The following is a 13131-nucleotide window of genomic DNA, read 5'->3' on the forward strand; positions in this document are numbered from 1 at the left end:
CCTACTTCCGTAGTGATACTACCTCGGAAACCCAAGGAGGGGTCGCTATGAGTCAGGGCTGACTCGACGGCACATAACAACAACAACAACAACTTAAGCATAGAGTTGATATTTAACAGTATTATTTAAAATGTCCTAATATGGTTAATTAGACGTCCTGGTTGCACAGTGGTTAAGCACTCAGCTGCTAACCAAAAGATCACCGGTTTGAATTCCACCAGCCGTTCCACAGGAGAAATATGTGGCAGTCTGCTTCAATAAAGATTACAGTCTAGAAAACCCTGTGGGGCAGTTCTGCTCTGTCCTATAGGATCAACTTGACAGCACTGAGTTTAATACGGTTAGTTAGAAATACCTTAATAGTCAGAATTAATTAATGTAATGAAACAAGGATATTTCATGGTAGAGCCTATGGTGTATGTCATGAATTTGTGCTCGTTTTCCTTTATTAGTAGTAAAGTAACTGCAAAGTGAAAATTATCTACAATGTCCTGGAGACATATCACCATTATGCCCCAGCTGTTTCTGGGATAAAGGTGTAAATGTATTGTGGATGGTTACTTTAAAGATAAATCGAGATCATTTTGGTATTTTCTTTATTCATTACTTTGTGTAATCCTATAGTGTTTGTGTATATATATGTATATGTGTGTGTATATATATACACACACACACATGTATCCATTCCAAAGAAAGGTGATCTAACGAAATGTGGAAATTATTAAACAATATGATTCGATATGATTAACATCACATGCTAGTAAAATTTTGCTGAAGATAATTCATAAATGGTTGCAGCAGTATATTGACAAGGAACTTTCAGAAACGCAAGCTGGATTCAGAAGAGGATTTGGAATGAGGGATATCATTGCTGATGTCAGATGGATCTTGGCTGAAAGCAAAAAATACCAGAAAGATGTTTACCTGTGTTTTCTTGACTATGCAAAGACTGTGTGGACCATAACAAATTATGGAAAACATTGTGAAGAATGGGAATTCCAGAACACTTAATTGTGCTCATGAGGAACCTGCTCATAGACCAGGAAGCTGTCATTCAAACAGAACAAGGGGATATTGCATGGCTTAAAATCAGGAAGGGAGTGTGTCAGGGTTGTATCCTTTCTCCATACTTATTCAATATGTATGCTGAGCAAATAATCCAAGAAGCTGGATATATGAAGAATGTATCATCAGTATTGGAGGAAAATTCATTAACAACTTGCAATATGCATACAACACAGCCTTGCTTGCTGAAAGTGAAGATGACTTGAAGCACTTAACTGATGATTAAAGACCTATAGTATGCAGTGTGGATTACACCTCAACATAAAGAAAACGAAAATCCTCACAACTGGACCAATAAGCAGCATCATGATAAATGGAGAGAAGATTAATTGTCAAAGAGTTCATATTACTTGGATGCACAATCAACACTCATGGAAGGCAGTGTCAAGAAATCAGATATTGTATTGCAGTGGGCAAATCTGCTGCAAAAGACCTTTATGCAAAAGTGTTGAACTAACCCCAAGCCAGTATTTTCATCACCTCATATGCATGTGAAATCTGGACAGTGAATAAGGAAGACAGAAGAAGAATTGATGCTTTTGAATTGTGGTGTTGGCAAAGAATACTGAAAATATCACAGACTGCCAGAAGAACAAACAAATCTGTCCTTGAAGAAGTGTAGCCAGAATGCTCCTTGGAAGAAAGAATGGCCAGACTTCATCTTACCTACTTTGGTCATGTTGTGAGAAGGGACCAGTCCTTGGAGAAGGATGTCATGTTTAATAAGGTAGAAGGTCAGTGAAAAATGGGCAGGCCCTCAACAAGATGGATTGACATAGTGACTGCCACAGTGGGTTCAGGTATAGCAAGGATTGTTAAGACGGGTGCAGGACCAGGCAGTGTTTTGTTCTGTTGCACATAGGTTCGTTATGAGTCAGAGCCAACTCGACAGCACCTAACAACAACAACATAGTATATTAAAGAATTTATTATTTGAACATGCCATAAAATATTTACTAGTTAAATTTTAGGAAATAAACTTAATTTCTCTTTTTTTTAATTCTTAAGATCTACTAAATACTTAAAGAATGATTTTATATTCAGATTTTGTTAAATAGTTGATAGAGGACAAATTATTCCTTCCATTCTCTGACTTAACATCTGCAGTGTGTTCACATTTGATGGTCTAAGTTTGAATACATTTTAAGTCCTGGCATGTGGGACAATTCTGAAAATATCAAAGGCCCTTTAAAATATTTTGACAATGTAATTTAAAATGTCCTAATATGGCTAATTTAAAATCAAGAAAGACGTGCATCAGGGTTGTATATACTTTCACCATACTTACTCAGTTGGGATGCTGAGCAAATAATACGAGAAGCGGGACTATATGAAGAAGAATGTGGCATTAGGATTGGAGGAAGGCTCATTAACAGCTTGTGATATGCAGATGATATAACCTTGCTTACTGAAAGAGAAGAAGACTTGAAGCACTTACTGATGAAGATCAGAGACTATAGCCTTCAGTGTGGATTACACATCAACATAAAACAGAAATCCTCATAACTGGACCAGTAAGCAACATCATGATAAATGGGGAAAACATTGATGTTGTCAAGGTTTTAATTTTACTTGGATCCACAATCAATGCCCATGGATGCAGCAGTCAAGAAATCAAATGGTGTATTGCATTGGACAAATCTATTGTCAAACACTTCTTCACAGTGTTTAAGAGCAAAGATGTCACTTTGAATACTATGGTGCACCTGACACAAGCCCCATGGTATTATCAATAGTCTTATATGCGTGTGAGTCCTGGACAATGAATAGGAAGACAGCAGAAGAATTGATGCATTTGAATTGTGGTGTTGGTGAAGACTACTAAATGTAGTAACATGGACAGATAGAAGAACAAAAAGATCTATCTTTTAAGAAGTAAGCTAGAATGCTCCGTAGAGGCGAGAATGGCCAGACTTCATCTCTCATCCTTTGGTCATGTTGTTGGAAGGAACCAGTACCTGGAGAGGGATGTCATGCTTGGTAAAGTGGAGGTTCAGCAGAAAAGGAAAACCCTTCATGAGATGGATTGACGCAGTGGCTACAACCATGGTCTCAAGCATAGCAACAATTGTGAGAATGTCACAGGTCTAGGCAGTGTTTTGTTCTGTTCTATGTAGTGTCACAATGGGTTAGAACCAACTCATTGGCACCTAACAATCACCACCACCATAGCATGGTTAATTATGATCTGGTGGTGCAATGTTAAGTGCTTGGCTTCTAATCAAAAGGTTGGCTGTTTGAACCCACCCAGCAGTTTCACTCAGTCACATGGGGCCACTATGAGTTGAAATCTAAATATTACAGCCTAGAAAACCCTGTGGGACAGTTCCAGTCTGTCACATGGAGTCACTCTGTGTCTAAATTTACTCAGTGGCACCCAACAGTAATTGGGTTCTCACAGCTCATTTGGTTTAATACCCAGTTTTAAATAACTATATTTTGGTTCTTTTCAGGTAAATAAAAGTGTGCAATTTACTGCTCAAGAACTTTATGATTGTGTTTCACAGACTGAGTATCGGTAAGTCATATATATATTAATATTGTAAGAATATTTTACCATATACAGCACAACATGATAGTGGTGAGGGTTTTTGTTTTTTTGTTTTCTTTTCACTAAACTAGGCTTTTTTATATTTACTAATATGCAATGTTTCATACATAGAGAAAGCTGTGTATGTGTGTGTGTCTGTGTATACATTGAGAGAGGAAAGAATTAGAGTGAGGATGTATAAGGTGGTTCTCAAACACTTTGACTTCAGGGACTTTTATATTTGTACAAATTATTAAAGATCCCTAAGAGCTTTTATTTATGTGGTTATATCTATCTATATTTACTGTATTAGAAATTAGAACTGAGAAGTTTTAGTATATTTATTAATTCCTTTTAAAATACTAATAATTAATTTCATGTTAAGATAAATAACATTTTTATGAAAGTAACTTTTTCCAAACAAAAAATTATTACTGAGAAGAGTGGCATTGTTGCAAATCTTTTTAACATCTGACTTAATAGAAGTCAGCTGGATTCCATATCTACTTTTTTAATTGAAATGAAATTCACATAACATAAAATTAACCATTTAAAATTGAACAGTTCAGTGGCATTTGGTGTGTTCACAATGTTGTGTACCACTGCCTCTATCTAGTTCCAAAATATTTCCGTCATCTCAAAAGGAACCCTGTACCCATTAAGCAGTTGCTCTCCATGTCTTCCTCTCCTCAGCCTCTGGCAACCACAAATCTCATTCTGTTTCTATAGATTTACCTATTCTAAATATTTCAGATAAATGAAATCATAACAGTACATGACTTTTTGTGTCACACTTCTTTCACTTAGCATAACGTTTTTAAGTTTCATCCTCTTTGTTGCATGTATCAGTACTTCTTTTTTTTTTTTAATGGCTGAATAATTGCCCACTGTATGTATGATTGGGCAATCTACTTCCGTAGTGACACTGCTCAGAAACCCAAGGAGGGGTCGCTATGAGTTGGATCTAACTCGACGGCAGTGAGTTTGGTTTTTCCTTTGGTATATTTATACCACGATTTGTTTATATGTTCTTCCTTTGATGGACATTTAGGCTGTTTCCGTGTTTTTGTCTATTGTGAGTAATGCTACTGTGAACATGCATATATATTTATTTGTTTATATACCAGTTTTTAATTCTTTTGGGAATTTCCCTGGGAGTAGAATCGCTGGGTTATATGTAATTTTACGTTTAACTCTTTGAGGAACTACATACTGTTTCTTCAGCAACTGCATCATTTACCTTACCACTAGCAATATCTCTGTGTTCCAGTTTCTTGCCATCCTTGCCAGTACTTTTCATTTTCTATTTTTCCATTACAGCCATTCTAGTGGGTATGAAATTATACATAATTTTTATTTGCTTTCCCTATCATATCTGCTTTTGCATTATTCTGTTATGATAATCACGTGTCATACAAACTCTGGGAAACTACTGTGTACTTTTAAGAGAATGAGAGTGCAAAAAGCACCGTATGTCTTAATCTTATTATGAAAATAGCTTTGTCCTCACAGATGCTCTGAATCTCTGGGAACTCAGACTATGCTTTGAAGATAAACTAATATAGAGAATAGCCATTACATAGCTCTCCATTCAGATGAAAAAATAGATTTCACCCAGACCTTGTTGAATCTTCCCTACCCCTACCTCCCTATCCTCTTCCTAGGAATTTTGTGTTTTTAATGTGTGTTCTTTTCTCTATCACTTTACTATATATCATATATCAGTAAAAATTTTTTTTAATTTTGCCTGTTTGTGAACATAATGGTATCACACTGTATATCTACTGTGCTATTTTCTTTTTAACTTCATATTGAGATTGATCCATGTTGATACATAGAGAAGTAGTTGGTTTACAGTGATTTCTATCGTAACACAATATGTATGTTCCTAAATATCAGCAGAGAGCTCTGGTAGCATAGAGCCTAACGTACTTGACTGCTAACCGGAAGGTTGGTGGTTCAAACCCATCAGCCACTCCTTGGAAGGAAGGTTGGGCAATCTATTTCTGTAGTGATACTGCTTCAGAAACCCAAGGAGGGGTCGCTGTGAGCCGGGTCCGACCTGACAGCACATAACAATAACAACACAACAACAAATATCACCATGGCACTGTCTATAATCTTTCAATTAAAAATCATAGGGCTTATGAGAAAAATTGGCTTAGGGGAACAACACCCAAAAACTTCTTCAGAGATACATTAAACAATGATAGAAATGTGATAAAAATAGTATCATAGTTTTACAAATAGTAAATGGTTAAGAAATACATAAATACTATACTAAATATGGCAGAGGGGTTGACCGAGCAGCAGCAACCAGGGATCCAGGTAAGGGGAACGAATCACGCCACACCCCCACCAGCCAGGAAAGCAGGAGAAAGAGAAGCCAAGGGGATGACAGAACAGAGCAATAGCCAGGGATCCAGGTAAGGGGTGGGACCCACCTCCCACCCTTCACACCACCCGCACCATCCTGGAAAGTGGGGGATAGAGAAGCCAGAGGGTATTAAAGAACTAAGCAACAGCCAGGGATCCAGGTAAGGAGAGTGACCCAATCTCCGCCCCCACCAGCCAGGAAAGCCGGAGAAAGAGAACCCAGAAGGGAGGACAGAGCAGAGCAGCAGCCAGGGATCCGGGGACCTAGGCCTCACCTCCACCAGCCAGGAAAGCAGGGGAAAGAGAAGCCAGTGGGGATGATAGAGCAACAGCGGGGATCCAGGTAAGGGGAGCAACTCAGGCCCCACCCCCACTAGCCAGGAAAGTGGGGGGTGGGGGCAGGGGGGAAGAGAAGCCAGAGGGGTTGATAGAGCAGAGCAACAGCCAGGGATCTTGGTAAGGGGAGGGATCTAGGCCCAACCCCCAAGCCAGGAAAGTGGGGGAAAGAGAAACCAGGGGGTGACAGAGCAGAGCAGCAGCCAGGCATACAGGTAAAGGGAGGGACCCAGACCCCATCCTCACCAGCCAGGAAAGCAGGGGAAAGAGAAACCAGAGGGGAGAACAGAGCAGAGCAACAACCAGGGATCCAGGTAAGGGGAGCAACCCAGGCCCCACCCCTACCAGCCAGGAAACCAGGGGAAAGAGAAGCCAGGGTGACGACATTGCAGAGGAGTGCCAGGGATCCAGGTAAGAGGAAGGTGGTGAGGTTTTGAACAGCTAAGCAAGACAAACTTGTCTGTCAGTTTGTCGTGCTGTTGTGGCTTGCATGTTGCTGTGAGGTTTGAGGCTGTTCCACCAGTTTTTGAAGTGCTGGCAGGTTTGCACATGGTACACAGGTTTCAATGCAGCTTACAGACTGACACATACTAGGAAGAAGGAAGAGGACATCTACTTCTCAAAGAGATGGCCAGGGAAAACCTTATGAATAGCAGAGAAACATTGATACATATGTTAGACTGGGTTCTCTAGAGAAACAAAAACCAGCAAAGCTTATATATATATATATATATAGAGAGAGAGAGAGAGAGAGAGAGAGAGAGAAATTTATCATAGGAAAATGGCTCACAATGTATAGAAGCCTGCAAGTCCAAAGGCCCTGGAGCAAACGTCAGGCTGCAGGCTTTTCTTAGCTTCCACAACAGCAGGGGGTCGAGAAGCTCAAGGCTGGCAGGCAGTACACTGGCTGTTGACTCCAATGAATGATGAATCCAAGATCTCCAGGCCAAACAGTGGACTGCTCACTCACGGAGAGTTGTGGGCAGCACACCAGAATCCTGATCCACAGAAGAATGTCTCTCTCTTCCCAGGTTGTCCCAGGATATCCTGGAAGCAGGCCATACCCCTAGGGAAACTCCCCTTGATCAGATTGGCCACTCAGAACACAGTCATCTGATCCCATCGTGGGAACAAGCACACAGAACTGGGATCCAGCCAGATTGACACACAGCTCCAACTATCAATACATTAGTGTCAAACTTTATGAATAACCCTGAAACATTATGTGATACAGTGCAGGAGAACAAGCTCGTTAAGTTTAGAAGCTTACAAAATACTACTACGAAAGAGCTGCATCATCAAAGTAGGACCAACCTTACTGATATGGATAAAATAAAGCTTTGAAGACCTCCATTTGCTGACATGGCATGACTCAAATTGAGGAGAAACAGCTGCAAACATCCATTAATAATAGGAACATGAAATGTATGAAGTATGAATGTAGGAAAACTAGAAGTTGTCAAAAATGAAATAGAACACATAAAAATTGATATCCTATGTATTAGTGAGCTGAAATGGACTGGTTTTGGCGATTTTGAATCTGATAATCATATGATCTGATAATCATATGCCAGGAATGACAATTTTGAAGAGGAATGGCATGGCATTCATCATCACAAAGGGTGTTTCAAGATCTATCCTGAAGTACAGTGCTGTCAGTGATAGGACAATATCCATATGTCTACAAGGAAGACCAGTTCATATGACTATTATTCAAATTTATGCACCAAACACCAGGCTACAGATAAACACATAAACATTTGAGGGGGATCAGATGGGGATCAGTGAACAGGAATATACTCTAGACCAAGGATAGATTCAGCTGAGGCTAATCTTGCACAGATACCAGAGGTACAAAATACCTGCAATCCTTCCAGAAACAACAGAAGACAGACACAGAGTAATCCCTCACAGACACTCAGACACTGTGGGAAAGAAATCCAAAGTATCTACCATCTCAGGACCATAGTACTGGGGGACACCAGACTCAAAAAAAAAAAAAAACCTTATGAATAGCAGTGAAACACTGTCTGATATATTACTGGACAACTTTATGAATAGCCCTGAAACATTGTCCAATACTGTGCTGAAAGATGAGCTCCTCGGTTTGGAAGGCACTCAAAATATGACTGGGAAAGTGCTGTCTCATCAGAGTAGAGCAAACCTTAATGATATGGATAAAGTAGAGCTTCCAGGACCTCCATTTGCTGATGTGGCACAACTCAAAATGAGAAGAAACAGCTGTAAACATCCATTAATATGGAATGTATGAAGTATGAATCTAGGAAAACTGGATGTTATCAAAAACGAAATGGAATGCATAAAGATAGATATCCTAGGCATTAGTGAGCTGAAATGGACTGCTTTTGGCCATGTTGAATCAGACAACCATATGATCTACTATGCCAGGAATGACAAATTGAAGAGGAATGGCGGGGCATTCATCATCACAAAGAATGTTTCAAGATCTATCCTGAAGTACAGTGCTGTCAGTGATAGGATAATATCCATATGCCTCAAGGAAGACCCATTAATATGACTGTTATTCAAATTTACACACCAACCAACAAAGCCAAAGACAAGAAAATTGAAGATTTTTACCAACTTCTGCAGTCTGATATTGACCAAATATGCAATCAAAATGTGCGGATTATCGCTGGTGATTGGAATGCAAAAGTTGGAAAGAAAGAGGAATTACCGGTAGTTGGAAAATATGTCCTGGTGACAGAAATAATGCTGGAAATTGCATGATAGAATTTTGCAAGACCAATGACTTATTCATTACAAATACCTTTTTACAACAACACAACAGCAGCCAAGTACGTGGACTTTGCCAGATGGAGTACACAATAATCAGATCGACTATATCTCTGGCAAGAGGTGATGGAGAAGCTCAATATCTTCAGCCAAAACAAGACCAGGAGCTGACTGTGGAACAGACCATCATTTGCTCATATGTAAGCTCAAGTTAAAGTTGAAGACAATTAAAATAAGTCCATGAGAGCCAAAATATGACCTTGAATGTATCCTTCCTGAATTGAGAAACCATCTAAAGAATAGATATGATGCATTCAACACCAGTGACTGAAAACTAGAAAAACTATGGGATGATGTCAAGAATATCATCAATGAAGAAAGCCAAAGGTCATTAAAAAGACAGGAAAGGAATAAAAGACCAAAATGGATGTCAGAAGAGACTGAAACTTGCCCTTGAATAAAGAGTACTAAAGCATAGGGAAGAAATGAGAAGATAAAAGATCTGAACAGAAGATTTCAAAGAGCAGCTTGAGAAGACAAAGTCATTTATGATAATGAAATGTGCAAAGACATGGAGTTGAAAAGCCAAAAGGGAAGAACATGCTTGACATTTCTCAAGCTGAAAGAACTGAAGGAAAAATTTAAGCCTCGAGTTGCAGTATTGAAAGATTCTAGGGGCAATATATTAAATGATTCAGGAATTATAAAAAGGAGATGGAAGGAATGCATAGAGTCACTGTACCAAAAAGAATTGATTGATGTTCATCCATTTCAGGAGGTGGCATGTGATCAAGAACCAATGGTACTGAAGGAAAAAGTCAAAACTGCATTGAAGGAAATGGCAAAAACAAGGTTCCAGGAATTTACAGAATACTCATTGAGATATTTCACCAAACGGATGCTGTGCTAGAGACACTATGCCAACAGATATGAAAGACAGCTACCTGGCTAACTGCTGGAAGAGATCCATATTTGTACCCATTCCAAAGAAAGGTAATTCTACAGAATGTGGAAATTACCGAACAATATCATTGATATCACACACAAGTAAAATCTTACTGAAAATAATTAAAAAATGGTTGCAGCAGTATATAGACAGAGAACTTCCAGAAATGCAAGCTGGATTCAGAAGGGGATGTGGTGTGAGGGATATCATAGCTAATGTCAGATGGATTTTGGCTCAAAGCAAAGAATACCAGAAACATGTTTACATGTGTTTTATTGACTATGCAAAGACATTCGATTGTGTGGATACATAACAAATGATGGATAACATTGAGAATAATGGGAATTCATAACACTTAATTGTACCCATGAGGAACCTGTACATAGACCAGGAGGCTGTTGTTCAAACAGAACAAGGGGATACTATAGTTATTTTGTGCCATCAGGAAAGGAGCGTGTCAGGCTTGTATCCTTTCACCATACTTATTCAGTCTGTATGCTGAGCAAATAATCTGAGAAGCTGGACTATATGAAGAACAACGTGGCGTCAGGATTGGAGGAAGGCTCATTAACAACCTGCAATACACTGATGACACAACTTTGCTTGCTGAAAGGGAGGATGACTTGAAGCACTTGCTGATGAAGATTGAAGACTACAGTCTGCACTATAGAAACACCTCAGTACAAAGAAAACAAAAGTCCTCACAACTGGACCTATAAGCAGCATCATGATAAATGGAGAAAAGATTGAAGTGTCAAAGACTTCATATTACTTGGTTCTACAACAGCAGTGGAGGCTGCATTCAAGATATGAGATAACATATAGCATCGGACAAATCTGCTGCAAAAAACCTCTTTCAAGTGCTGAAGAGCAAAGATATCTCCTTGAAGACTAAGGTGCACCTGACACAAGCCATGGTTTTTTCATTGGCCTCATATGCGTGTGAGAGCTAGACAATGAATAAGGAAGACCAAAGAAAAGTCAATGGTTTTTTAGTTGTATTGGCAAAGGATGCTGAAAGGTCTGTGGACTGCTAAAAGAACTAACAAATCTGTCCTGGAAGAAGTGCAGCCAGAATGCTCCTTGGAAGCGAGAATGGCCAGACTTCATTTTGCCTACTTTGGTCATGTTGTAAGAAGGGACCATTCCCTGGAGAAGGATATCATGCTTGGTAAAGTGGAGGGTCAATGAAAGAGGGGAAGGCGCTCAAAAAGATGCATTGACACAGTGGCTACAATGATGGGCTCAGGTATAGCAAAGATCATGCGGCTGTCACAGGAGCGGGCAGTGTTTCATTCTGCTGTATATAGGGTCGCTATGAGTTGGAGACAACTTGATGGCACCTAACAACAACAACCACATTTTTCTAGAAATTTATCCATTTCATCTGTGTTTTCAGAATTACTGGCATAAAGTAGTTTATAATATCCTCTTAATTTAATTTTTTGTAGTTTTTTCTTTTTTACATTAACATTTTTATTTCTATCTTCTTTATTTTCCTTGACCAATCTCTTCAAATTTTCCATATTTGTAATTATTTTTATTCACTTTCATTACTAAAAGTTGTTGTTATGTGCCATCGAGTTGGACCTGACTCATAGCAACCCCTCCTTGAGTTTCTAAGACAGTATCACTACGGAAGTAGATGGCCCCATTTTCCTTCTGAGGAGTCGCTGGTGGGTTTAAGAGGTATGTTAAAATCTACTTAAGTAGTAGATTTTTTATTTTTTTAATTGTGATTTGGGTGAAACTTTACAGAGCAAATTGGTTTTCCAGTCAACAATTCATGCACATTCTGTTTTGTGACATTTACTGCAGTCCTCACACTGTAACAGCATTCTTCCCATTGCCTCCCTGTGCCCACCTTTTCCCTTTGTCCTTCTTTCCCATCTCCTCCTCCTTCCTAGCTCTATCTCTGGGCAAATGTGGTCCTCTTGATCTCAAATGCTTGATTGTCTAAGGAGTGCATACCCTGCTGATATTACTGTTCACCTTACAGGTCTGTCGATTGTTTGGCTGCCATTTGAGTCATGGAGGTTAAATTCAGTTCCTGGCTTGAAGGGTGCCTCAGGGCCATAGTCTCTGAAGTTCGACAGGTCTTTATCAGACCAGTAAGCTTGGTCTTTTTTATGATTTTGAGTTTTGTTCCACATTTTCCCCCAATAGTAAATTTCTTTTGATAACTTCTCCTTCTTTTTGCTTTATATGTGTTAAGGCTATATTATTAGGATCATGCAACTTTAGAATTGTTATCTTCATGGTAAATCAGACAATTTTTCATTATGTAGTGATGTTAACTTTTACTAGTAATTCTTTTTACATTAAAATTAATTTTATCTGCTGAAAATATTTATCAGCTTTCTTTTGATATAGCCATTGTTGTTGTTGTTGTTATGTGCCCTCGAGTTAGCCCTGACTCATAGTGACCCCTCCTTGGGTTTCTGAGGCAGTATCACTATGGAAGTAGGATTGCCTGACCTTCCTTCCGAGGAGTGGCTGGTGGGTTTGAACCACCAGCCTTCTGGTTAGCAGTCAAGTGCCTTAGCCATTACGCTACCAGAGCTCCCAGGAAATAATTAGAATATTAAAATATATGTTAGAGAGATTGAGATTTCCTGAATTTAGATTCTTGTAACTCCAGTACTTAGCATGGACACCAACATGTAGTCAACCCTCAATGACTGTTTACTGGACAGATGAAAGAATCACACTAAATAAAAGATGAGACATTGAGAAAGTAAATAGTAATAGGAAGAAATAAGCTATTGAGTATTTACTCCATCTCATCCCCTGTTCTGACTCCTTCGTATGTATAAACTAATTGAGCTCTCACACAGCCCCATTGGGTACATTCTATCATTATATCCATTTCACAGATGGGGAAACCTGGCACGGAGAGGTTAAGAAATTTGCTCACAGCCACAGTTTGTTAGTGGTGGTGCCGGGATTGGAAATTAGACACATTTGTTCCAAAAACTGTTTCCAACCACCCCTTGTCTTGATTAAACAGCGGAGAAGTTGTCTGTTGGGGAAACCTGGCACGGAGAGGTTAAGAAATTTGCTCACAGCCACAGTTTGTTAGTGGTGGTGCCGGGATTGGAAATTAGACACATTTGTTCCA

At 39.2% G+C, this 13131-nt stretch overlaps 1 protein-coding gene across 1 annotated transcript in view; it reads left to right on the plus strand.

Annotated features, from left to right (window-relative positions):
• Positions 1 to 13131, plus strand: part of SWT1 (SWT1 RNA endoribonuclease homolog) — a 188509-nt gene that overhangs the window by 158521 nt on the left and 16857 nt on the right. Inside the window, exon 18 of the mRNA XM_007937682.2 lies at positions 3519 to 3583. Within this exon, the coding sequence (XP_007935873.2) occupies positions 3519 to 3583 (65 nt within the window). The remainder of the gene's footprint in view (positions 1 to 3518; positions 3584 to 13131) is intronic.

Source organism: Orycteropus afer, unplaced genomic scaffold, assembly GCF_000298275.1.
Source record: "Orycteropus afer afer isolate SDZICR_OR568_19922 unplaced genomic scaffold, OryAfe1.0 scaffold00043, whole genome shotgun sequence".
Lineage (NCBI taxonomy): Eukaryota > Metazoa > Chordata > Mammalia > Tubulidentata > Orycteropodidae > Orycteropus > Orycteropus afer.